We start from the raw sequence: 17443 nt of genomic DNA, 5'->3' as shown, positions 1-17443 counted from the left end.
CGTCTTCCTCCGGTTGCCGTCGCCATGGATGTTGAAGCTTCGGTGGGCCGTGGCCCTGTTTTGTCGCCGGTGGATGATGTCGCACCGGGTTATTGTGCGATATCACCAGACATCACATCACCAACGACCGCTCACAACACTTGACTGGCAAAGATTGCAGAGCATAGCAGACACGTCCGCCCCCCTCTGACGATCGAACGACGAAAAAAAATCAGTGTGACTGGTGGTCTACCAGCTAGATGTCTACATAAGTGGTGGTCTACCAGCCAGATGTCTACATAAGTGGTGCTCTACTGGCCAGCTGGCCATATGACTGGTGGTTGCCTGGCCAGCTGGCCATATGACTGGTGGTTGCCTGGCCAGCTGGCCATATGACTGGTGGTTGCCTGGCCAGCTGGCCATATGACTGGTGGTTGCCTGGCCAGCTGGCCATATGACTGGTGGTTGCCTGGCCAGCTGGCCATATGACTGGTGGTTGCCTGGCCAGCTGGCCATATGACTGGTGGTTGCCTGGCCAGCTGGCCATATGACTGGTGGTTGCCTGGCCAGCTGGCCATATGACTGGTGGTTGCCTGGCCAGCTGGCCATATGACTGGTGGTTGCCTGGCCAGCTGGCCATATGACTGGTGGTTGCCTGGCCAGCTGGCCATATGACTGGTGGTTGACCGGCCTGATGGCGACCTCTGCACCAACAAGCATTCTGATTGGTCAATTACTGCCTTAAATTGCTCTTCAACAAACGATGATTTTTTGGCAGTCCGGGAGGGGTACTTTTTGGAAAACAATTTTAAAATTTGTCTCGTTTTATTTTCTATATTTTTAATTTACACGTGTGTGTGTGTGTGTGTTTACTAGTTGTGTTTTTGCGGGGGTTGAGCTTTGCTCTTTCGGCCCGCCTCTCAACTGTCAATCAACTGTTTACTAACTAACTACTAACTTACTAACTACTTTTTTTTTTCCCACACCACACACACACACACACACCCCAGGAAGCAGCCCGTGACAGCTGACTAACTCCCAGGTACCTATTTACTGCTAGGTAACAGGGGCACTTAGGGTGAAAGAAACTTTGCCCATTTGTTTCTGCCTCGTGCGGGAATCGAACCCGCGCCCCAGAATTACGAGTCCTGCGCGCTATCCACCCCCTACGAGGCCCCTGTGTGTGTGTGTGTGTGTGTGTGTGTGTGTGTGTGTGTGTGTGTGTGTGTGTATGTGTATGTGTATGTGTATGTGTATGTGTGTGTGTGTGTGTGTGTGTGTGTGTGTGTGTGTGTGTGTGTGTGTTATTGATTGATATCTAAAGGGTTAAATCAATGATTCTAGCGCGAATCTTCTCTATATATCTTATTTGCCATAACATTTGGTAAGATGACACACAGAAATCCCAATTGCGTGATGCATCAAATAAACCATGTCGTAGCTCAGTCGATTAAGGCAGCGTCTGGGATGCTCTCGAACGCAGGTTCGAATCCGCGTCACGGCCTTCAGCCCGTCCTCCAAACAAAGATCCAAAAGTGATTCCATGCACCCGCCAAGCCCCCTGTTTGTGAATGAAAAACGGTTTACACACGACTCACAACTGCTGACGTTCGAACATATCCGGAACAAGTGCTTCACTGACGAATTTTGTTCGAATCACAACGCTATAAATGCTTCACCCACGTACTACAAATACAAATAATCGCCAACAGAACCTAAACACCTAACCTAACCTAACCTATGCCTATATATATGCACAATATGCCAATATATTATATTATTAATTTATATTTGAGAAAATTCCCGTTTTGAATGAACAGCATGTAAAAATTTATGAATGCGTCTGTGGGGTTGACCGCTGGATGTAATGGACTTGAGTCGAGGACGGGTTGCGGCCCTTGTGGATTTGTTCATTGGGTAAGATGATTGAAAAATGAACTCTCTAAAGTTCATTTTAGAATTTTTCTTTGGTCTGACGCATGTCGCTGAGCAGACCAACCTCCTGTTTTGGTAGTACTTACAGTAACGGTGAGGACCATAGTATATATATCGACGTACAACGAAATTATAACGTAGAAATCTAAACTATTGAGTTGGTAAAACTGGAAAACTATTTTTTGCTTGTGTTGCTTTGACCAACTAAACTAAACCTCCCTAGGCCTAATACACGATATCTGAGGCCTAATACAGTACATATGTGTGCTATACTATGGCTAGAAATATTTAAGTTTATGTTTTAGCTTCATTTATTTTAAAAGAATATGCTATATACTAGTCATACTAGTCAGTATACTACTATCTAAAAGATAAAACGTGCGAATTCTGACTATTGACGATGGTCACAATAGGTACTATCTTAACCAGGAGGATGGGTCGCGCTGAAGGACGCGTTTTGTTGAAGCTCTCTTCAGCATCTACAGAGACAAGAGGGAAGGCGGATACATAGTACATTGATGAATATTAAGACATATAAGATGTGGCACGGGCATAAATAGCCCGTAAAGTTATATAGTAGCTGTTGATGTTTTAGATTCAGCTACTCGGAACAAAAAGGTCCAAGTAGCGCGAACTATGGTGAGCCCGTAGTGGACATACCTGGCACAGGAGCGGGGCTGTAACTTACACATAGTAGCGGAGGGGGTTACGTTACATACGCTACGTAGAAAATGAGGTATGTGGTTATCTATCTTGAGATGATTTCGGGGCTTTTTAGTGTCCCCGCGTTCCGGTCCTCGACCAGGCCTCCACCCCCTAGGAAGCAGGCCGAGACAGTTGACTAACAACCAGGTACCTATTTTACTGCTAGGTAACAGGGGCATAGGGTGAAAGAAACTCTGCCCATTGTTTCTCGCCGGCGCCTGGGATCAAACCCAGAACCACGGGATCACAAGTCCAGCATGCTGTCCGCTCGGCCGACCGGCTCCCTCTGTGTGTGTGACCGGCTCAAGTGTGTGTGTGAAAGTTCTGTTTTGGTTTCGATGATAATCAGGTTTACGTAAGTGAATGATGGCTGTTGATGTCTGCATGAGTGTTGGATATGTATTGCCTCAGCTGTGTCTCATATTCATTTGTTACTGTGTCTGTCGATTATTTTGGTGTTTGTCAGGGAGAGTCTGACCAAACAACACAAATAATTACATTCTCATATCAATCATTTTAATGTTAATACGTAGACAATTTTGAAACTCATATATATTTGACTAAATCACAAGAAATTGACGAACTATATATATCATTATTACTAATAAAAATTCGTTAATAAAAATAATATAAAAAATAATAAAAATAGTAAAAATATCCTGCCTTTCCTATAACTATAACCCTTTGGTCCAGCCCACAGCTCCCCTACCCAAACCAAACCCTCCCCCCCCGCCCCCCCCCCCACCAAGCCCCAACACCTCCCCAACCCCCCCACCAATCCCTACACCAGCCCTAACCTCCCCCCCCCCCGTCAACCACCCACTTAAAAACCAGTTTGAGGGGTGAGTGCGCGGGTAAATTAGTGCTTGTGTGGAGGACCGAGCACATCATAACGTTTGGGGCCAGACCATGCTTCTCCCTCGCCTCTCTCTCCACGTGAAATATTTCCTGTCATATTCTCTTTTAGTCGCTGTGTCGCACACCGTGAATTGTTATATATATATATATATATATATATATATATATATATATATATATATATATATATATATATATATATATATATATATATATATATATATATATAATATAATCTTGAATCATAGTGCGTTTATTCCCGGATGAACATTAATATCCCGAGTTTACGATCACTTCCCGGAGTCAAGAGAGACGCTCACGAACCAGCTAGTGACTTAGCGCGTTCGCCTGCACCAATCCGGATGCGTCTTCTGCAGTCCGGATGCTCCCTCTAAAACCCGTCGTATTTTAGATGAAAAGCTTAAATTTACAAATGTTTAATTCTTAGTGAGACCGTGTATATACTTCATAGCTTTATTTGGTATACACATGCGCATATATCTGTATATAATAAGTATACACTTGTTTCTCTTGTGTGATTGTAGAGAGGGAGAGAGAGGAGGAGAGAAAAAGAGAGAGAAGGGAAAGGGACTAGAAAAAGGGATAGGAAGGGAGGGAAGGAGAGAGGTAGGGTGGGATAGGTAGGGTGGGATAGGTGTGGAGGGGACTATCCAAGCGTCTGTAAACATTGTTATACACCATGTTATCCTAGCATACTCAAGGGATCAATTCAGTAACTGTTCATATCTCCCCGACCTTCCAATTCGCTATCGCTGGCAGAGTGGGTAGAGAACTGGAGCTTCCATCCGGGCAGTTCAGGTTCGAATACATGTCCCAACACACCTTGCTGGGACATGTTTCCTTACAACTCATGCTACCTTCCCGTAGAAATTAACAGGTATCTGTGAGCTATGCAACATTCATCTATACTTTCCACACAGTGTTGCATCTTCTTCCTGTATCTTCCACACGACAGAAATTAAAAAAACAAAAAAGCAGAAAAACAGAGGAAAAGGTTCAACAGAAATTGCGAGAGAGCCAGAGACTAAAAGACACAAAAATGGAATCATTATTGGAAGAGGCCAAACCCCCAAACATACCAGCGATACTGCGAGAAACAATTACACGGCAGTGAGGAGAGGGGCAGAAATAAATTTTGAAAAAGGGATAGTGGACAAATGTAAAACAGAACCAGGCCTATTCTATAAATTCATAAACAACAAATTGCAGGTAAAGGAGAATATCCAGAGGTTGATAATGGGAAGCAGATTTACGTAAAATGAAAAGGAAATGTGTGAAACATTAAACGAAAAGTTCCAAAGTGTGTTTGTATAAAATTAAATCTTCAGGGAACCAGACACAATAAGAACTCCAGAAAACAACATAGAGCACATAGAGGTGTCTAGAGACGACGTGGAAAAAATGCTCAAGGAGCTAAATAAGAACAAAGCAGTTGGTCCAGATGGAGTTTCATCATGGGTTCTGAGAGAATGTGCACCTGAGCACAGCATTCCACTTCAACTGATTTTTCAGGCATCCCTATTTACAGGAGTCGTAGCAGATATGTGGAAACAAGCTAACATAGTTCCAGTCTACAAAAGTGGCAGCAGGGAAGACCCCCTCAGTTATAGACCTGTATCATTGGCAAGTGTAATAGTCAAAATATTGGAAAAAATAATTAAAACTAAATGGGTAGAACACCCGGAGAAAAAGATATAATATCAGACCGTCAGTATGGTTTTCGATCTGGGAGATCCTGTGTATCAAATTTACTCAGTTTCTATGATCGAGCCACAGAGATTTTACAGGAAAGAGATGGTTGGGTTGATTGCATCTATCTGGACCTAAAAAAGGCTTTTGACAGAGTTCCCCATAAGAGGTTGTTCTGGAAACTGAAACATATTGGAGAGGTGACAGGTAAGCTTCTAACATGGATGAAAAATTTTCTGATAGAAAAATGAGGGCAGTAATCAGAGACTGGAAAAATGTCACAAGTGGAGTAAGTACCACAGGGTTCAGTTCTTGCACAGGTAATGTTCATTGTCTACATAAACGATCTACCAGTGGGGATACAGAATTATATGAACATGTTTGCTGATGATGCTAAGATAATAGGGAAGATAAGAAACTTAAATGATTGTCATGCCCTTCAAGAAGACGTGGACAGAATAAGTATATGGAGCACCACTTGGCAAATGGAATTTAATGTTAATAAATGCCATGTTATGGAATGTGGAATAGGAGAACATAGACCCCACACAACCTATAAATTATGTGAGAAATCTTTAAAGAATTCTGATAAAGAAAGAGATCTAAGGGTGGTTCAATATAAGAAAACCTGTCACCTGAAGAACAGATTAAGAACGTTGTGCGAGGAGCCTATGCTACACTTTCTAACTTCAGAATTGCTTTTAAATACATGGATGGCGATATACTAAAGAAATTGTTCACGACTTTTGTTATGTCAAAGCTAGAATATGCAGCGGTTGTGTGGTGCCCATATCTTAAGAAGCACATCAACAAACTGGAAAAGGTGCAAAGACATGCTACTAAGTGGCTCCCAGAACTGAAGGGCAAGAGCTACGAGGAGAGGTTAGAGGTATTAAATATGCCAAAACTAGAAGACAGAAGAAAAAGAGGTGATATGATCACTACATACAAAATAGTAACAGGAATTGATAAAATCGATAGGGAAGATTTCCTGAGACCTGAAACTTTAAAAACAAAAGGTCATAGATTTAAACTAGCTAAACACAGATGCCGAAGACACATAAGAAAATTCACTTTCGCAAACAGAGTGGTAGACGGTTGGAACAAGTTAGGTGAGAAGGTGGTGGAGGCCAAGACCGTCAGTAGTTTCAAAGCGTTATATGACAAAGAGTGCTGGGAAGACGGGACACCACGAGCGTAGCTCTCATCCTGTAACTACACTTAGGTAATTACACTTAGGTAATTACACTTAGGTGTTGCCTAAGTGTTGCACAGTGTTGCCACTTTCTCCTGTATCTTCCACACAGTGTTGCCACTTTCTCCTGTATCTTCCACACAGTGTTGCCACTTTCTCCTGTATCTTCCACACAGTGTTGCCACTTTCTCCTGTATCTTCCACACAGTGTTGCCACTTTCTCCTGTATCTTCCACACAGTGTTGCCACTTTCTCCTGTATCTTCCACACAGTGTTGCCACTTTCTCCTGTATCTTCCACACAGTGTTGCCACTTTCTCCTGTATCTTCCACACAGTGTTGCCACTTTCTCCTGTATCTTCCACACAGTGTTGCCACTTTCTCCTGTATCTTCCACACAGTGTTGCCACATTGTCCTGCTCATCCCCTCTCATTAATGAAGTTATCAACTATTCTGAATTATTAATAGCTTTAATGATGTGATTTATAGCAGGCTTCTAGGGTCGTCTCCATCAACTGACACGCTCGTTACGGGACTTAATTAGCCATTCTCTTCGTGACGTCAGAGTTAGCCAGTTCCTAATTGGTATGACTCTTGATGTGGACCTGACCTTCCTATATGGGACCTGGAACATCTCAGGGCCTTGACCTGACCTTCCTGTAAGGGACCGGGAGCTCTTCAGAGCTATGAACTTCAAGTATGGGGTCGGGGAATGTCTCAGGGTAATGACTTTTCGGGACCTGGTGGTCCTAGGGGGTCATGACCTTCTAGTACGGGACCTGATGGTCCTAGGGGTCATGACCTTCTAGTACGGGACCTGGTGGTCCTAGGGGTCATGACCTTCTAGTACGGGACCTGGTGGTCCTAGGGGTCATGACCTTCTAGTACGGTACCTGGTGGTCTTAGGGGTCATGACCTTCTAGTACGGGACCTGGTGGTCCTAGGGGTTATGACCTTCTAGTACGGTACCTGGTGGTCCTAGGGGTCATGACCTTCCAGTACGGGACCTGGTGGTCCTAGGGGTCATGACCTTCTAGTACGGTACCTGGTGGTCCTAGGGGTCATGACCTTCCAGTACGGGACCTGGTGGTCCTAGGGGTCATGACCTTCCAGTACGGGACCTGGATAACCTGAGGGGGAATGATGTCACTTCAATGTGCACGTTGTGTTGCCAGAACACCCCGCAGGATAATCACGTGACACACCCGTCCTGCCCCCCCCCACACCTGCTGGCTGGGTGTGGGCGGCACCTACACCCTGGCCCACCCTGCCCTCCCCTACACCCATCATGGACCACACCCACCCTGCATGTCTCGCCCACAACAGCACCTCCTCCATTGTGGAAGCCACCAGCTGGTGTCATCAATGAAGGAGCGGGTTCCGTGGCCCACAAGGCGAGTCCTGTTACATTATTGTGAAGGAGGTCGGCCAGTGCGTCCCTGTCTCCCCCCGTCCTTCATACTGTATTGGGACGGGGAGGCCAGGGGACAGGGAGGAGAAGAGGGGGACGAAGGGAAGGGATGGGTGACAGAGGGAGAGGAAGTGTAAAGTGAGAAACAGTTAATTAGAGACATCCCAGAAGCCATGTTCCGTCCCCACCTCTGATACCACCTGCACCCCCTACCGTAGGTCCCTACTGCAAGGGACCACTGACATGCAAGTATTAGAGAAACTTGCAGTTATGTACTTGCATAATAGACAAAACTCAGGATGTAAGAAGATTACAAATTCTTGATGCCATTGATATAAAAGTCCAACAACCCACCATAGGTACCCAAATACTGGAGCTATTCACTCTTCCCAACATATATATATATATATATATATATATATATATATATATATATATATATATATATATATATATATATATATATATATATATATATATATATATATATACACAACAATACACAACTACACAATACACAACTATATTCTACATACATACATAACTATACAACTATAACTATAACTATACAACTATATTCTACATATACATACACACAATACACAACTATATTCTACCCACCTCAAGACTCCGCTCCAATATAGAATCATCAAGAAATATGGACCAATAGGCTTTCTACAATCACTTCTATTCAATACCTATTGTTTCATGTTCTGGCTTGTGTTGATGAAATTAATACCTTATTAAATACCACCTCACTCCATCCACCTCACTCAAATGTAGATATAAACAAAATCGGAGATGTTCTATTCTATTCAGTAAGTTCTATTCAGTTGTGTATATATTAACTAAAGTCTTTGAAAATGTAATAAGTTTTACGAAACGCGCTCAAGTGTCGCGTCAGACTAGAAATAAAAATGAATTTTGGAGAATTGATTTTTGAATTACCTCCAACAGTGAAAAGAAATGTACGAAAGATTGAGAAAATTCGTGTTAGAATTATTAATCTTACTTTTTCGGTCATATTTAATAATATATGTCTACAGGAAAGACTGCTACCAAAATATACAAATATATATATATATATATATATATATATATATATATATATATATATATATATATATATATATATATATATATATATATATATATATATATATATAAATGTGTGCGTACTCATATCAGATTCGTACACACTGGGGTCACATGTACATAGAGCGAGTCACACGGAGACTAACACGTCGGTTTTCAGATCACTTGTCATGCCTGGGATGCACTGTGACCTCACATGACCTATTCAGCATCACATGTGGCCGTGACCTGCGTCACATGAGGCCTCCCCAAGCACACACCACTGCTCAGCACACATCATTGTTGAGCATGCACCATTGCTCAGCACACAGTATAGCTTAGTACACAACACTGTTGAGCACATATCATAACTCAACACACAGGACCGCTCAACATAGAGCATTGTTTAGCACGTCAGTACTGCTTAGCATAAACCACTGTGCAGCACTCCCACTTAATAACAAAGAACTGATCGGTGCACAGCATGACTCAGCTCACAGAAATGCTCAGCACGTAAAAATTGCCCAACATTCAGAACCGTAAAATAGTCCTACAAATTAGAGGTATTATTAGGCAACATCGCCGTGACAAGGTAACTGAGGAAAGGAGGATAGAAGCACAAATCAGTGAATCTGTACGATGGTACAACATGGTTGCAGCTGGCAATGCCAATCATTATGCACGAAGAGGAGGTGGCCACGGGAGAGAATCAGTAATAGCAAGAATCCGTCTTGGATATAAATATCCATGGAGATTCGGAATGGAAACAACAGTTGAGCAGCAGAGTTGCAGAATCTGTGATGAGAATGACGTCGAATGACCACTGCCTGAGAGAATGTGAACATCTAAGAGTCATTAAAAATATATGTAGTGTAGCACATTGTTTGAGTTAGGAAAATACTATTTGTCAAATATAGATATTGTTCTTAAAAGATTCACTCATTTTGCACCCGTAAGATAACGTAAGCCTCTAAGGGTTGACCCACAGGTTTAATCTTCTTGTTTGATAAGCTGTTCACTTGAGACAGTTAAGCAAGTCTCAGATGTGTCTGGGTACAGGTGACAGGATGAACAACCCTGCGGGTTTTCTTCCTATTGGGGAGTGTTGTTCTCAATAGGAACATGCTGCTATGGCGGTGTGTCCACTCACGGGATGAGTTGCGCTGCCCAATAAACTCGCCCCTCGGGGCATATTTAAAAACTGACTCACAGCCGTTCATTATATAGCACTGCTCAACACACAACATCGCTCTGCACATCACGGTGCTCAAGTGTTCCTGAGCCTAGAGTTAGAGTACCTAAACGCCCTTAGCAATACGTTTCCACCTCGCAATCGAAGGACCAGGTTACGTACGTACAAGGTTACGTACAAGCGGTGGTTACGTACACCCATTGAGGTGTATACCAATAATGCCGTGGGCGGTGTGGTTGAGCGTTTCAGAAGACTGGGTGGCGTCCTTGGCATTAGAGGCGCCATCGCCACCCATCAGCGCGGGCGTTCCAACAATGGCCCGGCGTCACAAACATGTCTGCCGCCTCCTCGCCACCCGGAATTAGTTTCCATTGTGTTCCACGCTCCCCGAGGAAATGTTAAGAATTATGAAAGATATATTAAAAAAAAGAAGAAAACAAGTTGGAAGAGGTATCATTGACAGTTTGTGTTTTGAGACGTTGGTGATGGATTATTACAGAGCGGAATGAATACCAAGAAATATTTACACTTATAAAGAGAGGGGGAATCATTCTGAGGTTCGCTCAGGAGTCGTGAAATTAAGTAAACCTGCCTCTAGTTTGTCAGTGTACATCCCTACTCCTTCCTGTGTGGGGTGGGAGATTTAGAGTAAATGTAGATGAGGTAGAGCAAGGCGATTTGTACAGTGTGGGCGTTTTAATGAATAAAGTAATGTTAAAGGGCATCTGTGTGTTTGGTTACTCCAGGTAGAGTAGGCTATCGAACTTTTAGAAACAATTTCATTATTAAAATTTTAGGAGCAAAGTTCCCTGGGGAGCCGGGTCTTGTCTAACTCTTACTGGGAAAGAGTACCATTTAACACACACATATCTGAGCCCCATTGGTAACCAAGTTGCAGCCTAAAAAGCAATAAAACCCCAATTATAACACAGCCACGTGTAATTACCCCCACACATTCATGTAAATCACACACTTATAAAGTTCCAGTTAGAAAGCAGATGCGTATCCTGGATCCTTCCATATTAAGGGATACCGTTGGCTCAGTGGGTAAAGCTGCTGTTTGTATGGTTTGCGGTTCGAGGCTCCGATGGTCCAGGTGAATGAACGGAGCCTCTTTCAGAAAGAAGACAAAGAGTCACCGCAAGAGGAGAGCTACCACAATGGTAGCACCCACAACTTAAAGAAACAAAATAAAATTAGAAAGGGTCCAAAAATATGCAACAAGGCTCGTTACTGAGCTAAAGAGACTGAGATATGAAGACAGACTGAGGGAACTGAACTTCCCTACACTTGAGGAAAGAAGGAATAGGGCAGATGTGATAACGACGAACACTACATTAAGGGTGATTGGCAATGATTAAGGATCAATGACATTGATCCTTCCTTAATTGTAAACATTGTAAACAATGTTACAATTAAGGAACCGATTGATTGATGAAGATTAAGCCACCCAAGAGGTGGCACGGGCATAAGTAGCCTGTGAATTAAGAAACTGTACAACGAGAGGACATAATTGGAAGCTGGAAACACAGATGAGCCGCAGGGATGTCAGGAAGAACTTTGCCAGTCTCAGAGTCGTAAATGAATGGAGCGGACTAGATAAGGAAGTTATCGAAGCCAGTTCAATACACAACTTTAAATTAAAATAAGATAAGATAAGAGTAGCAAGTGAAAAGAGTCACTGCACTGAATGGTCAAAAGGCGGGGCTTTAGAGCAGATGCTCAACTCTGCAAGCACAACTAGTTGAGTACATACTGACTCTCACAAGTTTGCTCTCACAAGTTAACTCTGACAAACATACTCTCACGTGAATTGAGCACTATATCCACTATGTTTACAAAGTTAATTTACAGGAACACGAGCAAATAATAAGTACAAATATTATGATAAATATATTTACAAACGCATATGCATCAATTTTAACAATATGTAAATATATTTTATGTTCAGCTCCATTTATTATGTTTTAATATGCCTTTGCCATAAAAATATAATTTCATATGTATTATGTGTTTTTCATGTGTGTAAAGTGTGTTTACGAAAATGTTAATTTGCATTTGTAGTCTATGGCAACTATTTAAATATATTCGGTTAATACTTGTGTGTGTGTGTGTGTGTGTGTGTGTGTGTGTGTGTGTGTGTGTGTGTGTGTGTGTGTGTGTGTGTGTGTGTGTGTGTGTGTGTACTCACCTAGTTGTACTCACCTAGTTGTGTTTGCGGGGGTTGAGCTCTGGCTCTTTGGTCCCGCCTCTCAACCGTCAATCAACAGGTGTACAGATTCCTGAGCCTATCGGGCTCTGTCATATCTACACTTGAAACTGTGTATGGAGTGAGCCTCCACCACATCACCCCCTAATGCATTCCATTTGTCAACCACTCTGACACTAAAAAAGTTCCTTCTAATATCTCTGTGGCTCATTTGGACACTCAGTTTCCACCTGTGTCCCCTTGTGCGTGTTCCCCTTGTGTTAAATAGACTGTCTTTATCTACCCTATCAATCCCCTTCAGAATCTTGAATGTGGTGATCATGTCCCCCCTAACTCTTCTGTCTTCCAGCGAAGTGAGGTTTAATTCCCGTAGTCTCTCCTCGTAGCTCATACCTCTCAGCTCGGGTACTAGTCTGGTGGCAAACCTTTGAACCTTTTCCAGTTTAGTCTTATCCTTGACTAGATATGGACTCCATGCTGGGGCTGCATACTCCAGGATTGGCCTGACATATGTGGTATACAAAGTTCTGAATGATTCTTTACACAAGTTTCTGAATGCCGTTCGTATGTTGGCCAGCCTGGCATATGCCGCTGATGTTATCCGCTTGATATGTGCTGCAGGAGACAGGTCTGGCGTGATATCAACCCCCAAGTCTTTTTCCTTCTCTGACTCCTGAAGAATTTCCTCTCCCAGATGATACCTTGTATCTGGCCTCCTGCTCCCTACACCTATCTTCATTACATTACATTTGGTTGGGTTAAACTCTAACAACCATTTGTTCGACCATTCCTTCAGCTTGTCTAGGTCTTCTTGAAGCCTCAAACAGTCCTCTTCTGTTTTAATCCTTCTCATAATTTTAGCATCGTCCGCAAACATTGAGAGAAATGAATCGATACCCTCCGGGAGATCATTTACATATATCAGAAACAAGATAGGACCGAGTACAGAGCCCTGTGGGACTCCACTGGTTGGTCACTGTGTGTGTGTGTGTGTGTGTGTGTACATATGGATTGTGTGCAAATTTGCATTTGTGTGGTGTATGTTTTAAGTTTGCGATGTGGTCATCCAGTGATGATATGTGTGTGTGAACCATATCTTTTATAGGAAGTAGTCACCAAGTTGAGCCTCAGCTCTTGGGTCCAGCTTATCAGCCTTCGCAAATGTCAACATGTATGGAGACATAGAGGAGTAAGTTTACTCATGCCTATCACAGGAGTTGATACACCGGCGCTGGCATCTTAAGGTGAATTGACGAGACTCGTGAGGCTTGACTGAAACTCTCAACTGTATATGAAGATGCGGGTTACACTCTCTGTGTAATATGTCCCTTGTGTGTCTTGTGAGCTTGCAGCCCTTATGTCTAGTTCCCGCACCTCCTGTTGATGAATGACGTATACTTTACACATTCTCAGCTGATCATGTTTCGAGCTGTGGTCTGCTCACTTCCTGTGTTCGAACACCATCTCTCAGAAGCTGGTGTTCGAAACCCAAGCAAGTACTCCAAATGGAACAAATTACCAGCAGAACCAAGACGCCGAACATAACCTTCACTAGGCTTTATTATACACAAAACTATATTTTATAACACTATTATTTTAGAAATGAATAAATGCCGTTTATGATTATCACACAAAGTGATCAGATTGAAGGGAACTGTCAGGAGAAAGAGCCAAGCCATAACGATTATATAGCACTTGAAAGGGATCAGGATAAGGATTTGGGATAGGACGGTAACTAATTGGCAAGAGGAACACAAAGTTTCAAGTTGTTGGTTGTTCAGTAAGACTTGGAGTAGTTTGTGGACTACCCATGTTAAACCGTCTATCAAAAGGGAACAAATGCCACTCATCCACCACCAACCAATTAGTTGGGCTTCTGGTCAGTAATGGGACGTAATGGGGAAATAGGAGTGCTTGAGTTTCTGTTAAAATAATTTAACCAGAAATTAGCTATATTTGTCGAGTGTTGTTTTTAAGAGAAAGAGAGAGAGAGAGAGAGAGAGAGAGAGAGAGAGAGAGAGAGAGAGAGAGAGAGAGAGAGAGAGAGAGAGAGAGAGAGAGAGAGAGAGAGAGAGAGAGAGACAGAGAGAGAGAGAGAGAGAGAGAGAGAGAGAGAGAGAGAGAGAGAGAGAGAGAGAGAGAGAGAGAGAGAGAGAGAGAGAGAGAGAGACAGAGAGAGAGAGAGAGAGAGAGAGAGAGAGAGAGAGAGAGAGAGAGAGAGAGAGAGAGAGAGAGAGAGAGAGAGAGAGAGAGAGAGAGAGAGAGAGAGTGAGAGAGAGAGAGAGAGAGAGAGAGAGAGAGAGAGAGAGAGAGAGAGAGAGAGAGAGAGAGAGAGAGAGAGAGAGAGAGAGAGAGAGAGAGAGAGAGAGAGAGAGAGAGAGAGAGAGAGAGAGAGAGAGAGAGAGAGAGAGAGAGAGAGAGAGAATTTTATGTGTTTGTTTTAACAACTATTCTGGATTTGCTATCAAGTTTTCGCTAATGGAGTTGGCTGTGGTTTTCCCTCCCTTCCCTCTCTAGTGTGCCCTGTTGCCCTCTCCCTCTCTCTCTCCCTCCCACTCTTTCTCTCACTCTGTATCCCTCTCTCACACACACACATACATTCTCTCTTTCTCATACACACACTCTTTCTCTCTCTCTATCACATACACACTATCTTGATGTATTTTTATCTCTCACATACGCAATCTATCTCTCACACACGTTTTTATTATTTATTACAAAGCGATCTGTCGATCGCTTTGTTTACAAGAAACCCATTCCCTCCCATGCAGGTGATGACTGCGCCCTCGCATGACTAACTATCCTGTGTGATGGGGATTTTTAGCAGCACGTAGCTAGTTTTTTGACACACACTCACTACTCCCCTTCATATAGTCTAGGGCAGCTGTACAAATACAGGTGTACCTAAATGTGTTAAAAATAATAAGTGTCTGCAGGTGTTAGGTCCTCAAACCCGTAAGTCATCACTACACTTAACACAAATGATATTTGACTTATTATTCGACTCGGCTTATGAAAAAAGCCAGTTGTGTGGAAACATGACTCGTTGGATTTATTAATTTATATTAATGTATATAGTAATATATTTCTTAGGTTAATTTATTTATTTCGATAGTGGACTGTATGTTTAAAGTGGACTGTATGATTTAAATTCCCACAAATCGTTTCCTACGCATTCTGGGGGTTTATTTAATTTTATATATAGTCTCAATCAAAATTATTGATTAGTAGACATTCACTACAATATTAGACTACATATATTAGTAATTAAAATTAAATACATCTTATCTATATGGTTGTTATGGCCTAGAGCCCTAGACAACCAGGTATGAACACGCCAATACTCCTCGTGGATGAGATTGGCTTCAACTCATGTTACTCGTTGCACTTGAGTTGCTAATTCTTCTTCCCCCTTCAGTTACATCTGTCAAAGGACATACACACAATAATAATCGTAACCTATATATGACAGCTATATCAGGGGAAATAATACAATTTATTAATGAAAGAGATGAGGCTATTGCTCACCCTGTTTTGGTTGCTCGCCTAGTGTCCTAACCCGTACACCCTAATCCATCTAACTTTACTAGCCAGGAATGAATAGAAAACAGGTTTCCGTGGTAAACACTTCCCTGATTGTGGACGAAGATAGTTGATAATAGCACTTTACATCCCATAACACTATGTCTTGAGGAAATTTTGTGGAGCCTCTTTTCTCCATGCGAGACTTGTTGTTGAAAATAATAAGATTAATTTCTTATTAATTAATAAATTAATGTATTAATTCTTCTCCACTGACGCATCCGGCATCTTGTCCAGATGCGTTTTATCAAGAAGTGGAAGAGGGCCTACATTTAATCTATTTTAGTACTGATAATTAAGTTAGTTCAAGGGAAATGTTTTTATGACGTTTACAGTCCAATATTAAGAGAAATTCCCATTAATATAGCTGGTGAATTTAATAGCGACATATGGCAATTATCTCCTTATTTTCTTCCGAGGAAATTTCCACCGGAGTTACGTTTTCTATGAATGATTTGTTAGAACAAACGGAAGCTATTATCTGCCTATAGTATTAATGTTAGTAAAGGGTGTCTGTTTTTCTGACACCAGTATTTACATGTCTCAAATATAGGCAATTGTCTTTCTTGCTTATCTCATGATCAAATGCCGCGACGTTTGCTACAGTACTGTAATTACATCACTAACTTTACTCTGTGTATCTACAGTCACGAACAAAACCTCCGGGGATTGGACTGGGAACTGCGCACAGTTTGCCTCCGGGTAATCCACTGGGGACAGTTTTCACTCGCCTTTCCACTGGCCGGCCATATGTCACTGCTGAGTTCATCACCATTTGTGACTGGTGCGTTGTTTCAGTGATGAAGTGTGTCTCTGGTGAAAGCGGTGACCATGTATCACTGTCGTTGTTATTTACAAGTATGATTCACTCCGCCAAACGCCAATAGATCTTCGTCTGCAACACCAGTCGCTGAACGGTCTGGCGATATTGTAGCCTAGCGCGCTCTTTCTTACTGCTCTTCTCTCATTTTTCATCCATTATTTGTCCTCAGATCACTCGGAATGATGTTGAAATTGAGCGGCTCTCAAAGTAATGGTAGTCAACATTATTGCTTACTGCTTATAACGAATAATTCATTGCTACATAAGGTGCATTATAATCATCCGAGGAAAATTAATGTGAGCTAGGACTGGGCTGGGCGGGCGACCCGCTATCCTACCACACATTCTTACCTACCGTTGGTAGGAGTCATGGGTAGAATGTTAATCTTACGTTAATTCATCAAATATCTGTTCATTAAAACCAAAAATTTTACGCGAAGGAAATTGGTTAGCAGTTATTAACAAACATAACTCATTAGGTGTCCTGACATCAACATGACATCACAAGGTCGCCTGTGTTTGTCAACAAATTATGATATCGCTCAGTAAACACAGAAATTCATCACAAAACGGTAACATATATATAACCTCCAGATCTACATGCTTTCTAAAGGAGAGCATACATAATATATAAGAATTATATGTATTTGTATGTATTAGTTTCCACCTGTAAAACTCATGTGATTAAGCAGACGACCCGTTACCAGCCACGTCTCTGTGATGGAGTCTCCATGTACGATACTAAGTCATCTACACAACTTTACTTCTCAC

At 42.3% G+C, this 17443-nt stretch overlaps 1 protein-coding gene across 1 annotated transcript in view; it reads right to left on the bottom strand.

Moving 5' to 3' along the window:
* LOC138363334 (uncharacterized) overlaps window positions 1–26 on the bottom strand; it is a 10085-nt gene extending 10059 nt beyond the window's left edge. The window contains exon 1 of the mRNA XM_069322358.1: window positions 1–26. This exon is cut by the window's left edge and continues 123 nt beyond it. Coding sequence (XP_069178459.1) covers window positions 1–26 — 26 coding nt within the window.
* Between the last annotated feature and the right edge of the window lie 17417 nt (window positions 27–17443).

This window comes from Procambarus clarkii, chromosome 10 (assembly GCF_040958095.1).
Source record: "Procambarus clarkii isolate CNS0578487 chromosome 10, FALCON_Pclarkii_2.0, whole genome shotgun sequence".
Lineage (NCBI taxonomy): Eukaryota > Metazoa > Arthropoda > Malacostraca > Decapoda > Cambaridae > Procambarus > Procambarus clarkii.
The sequence above is the reverse complement of the archived record's forward strand: the minus strand, read 5'-3'. Positions and strand labels throughout refer to the sequence as shown.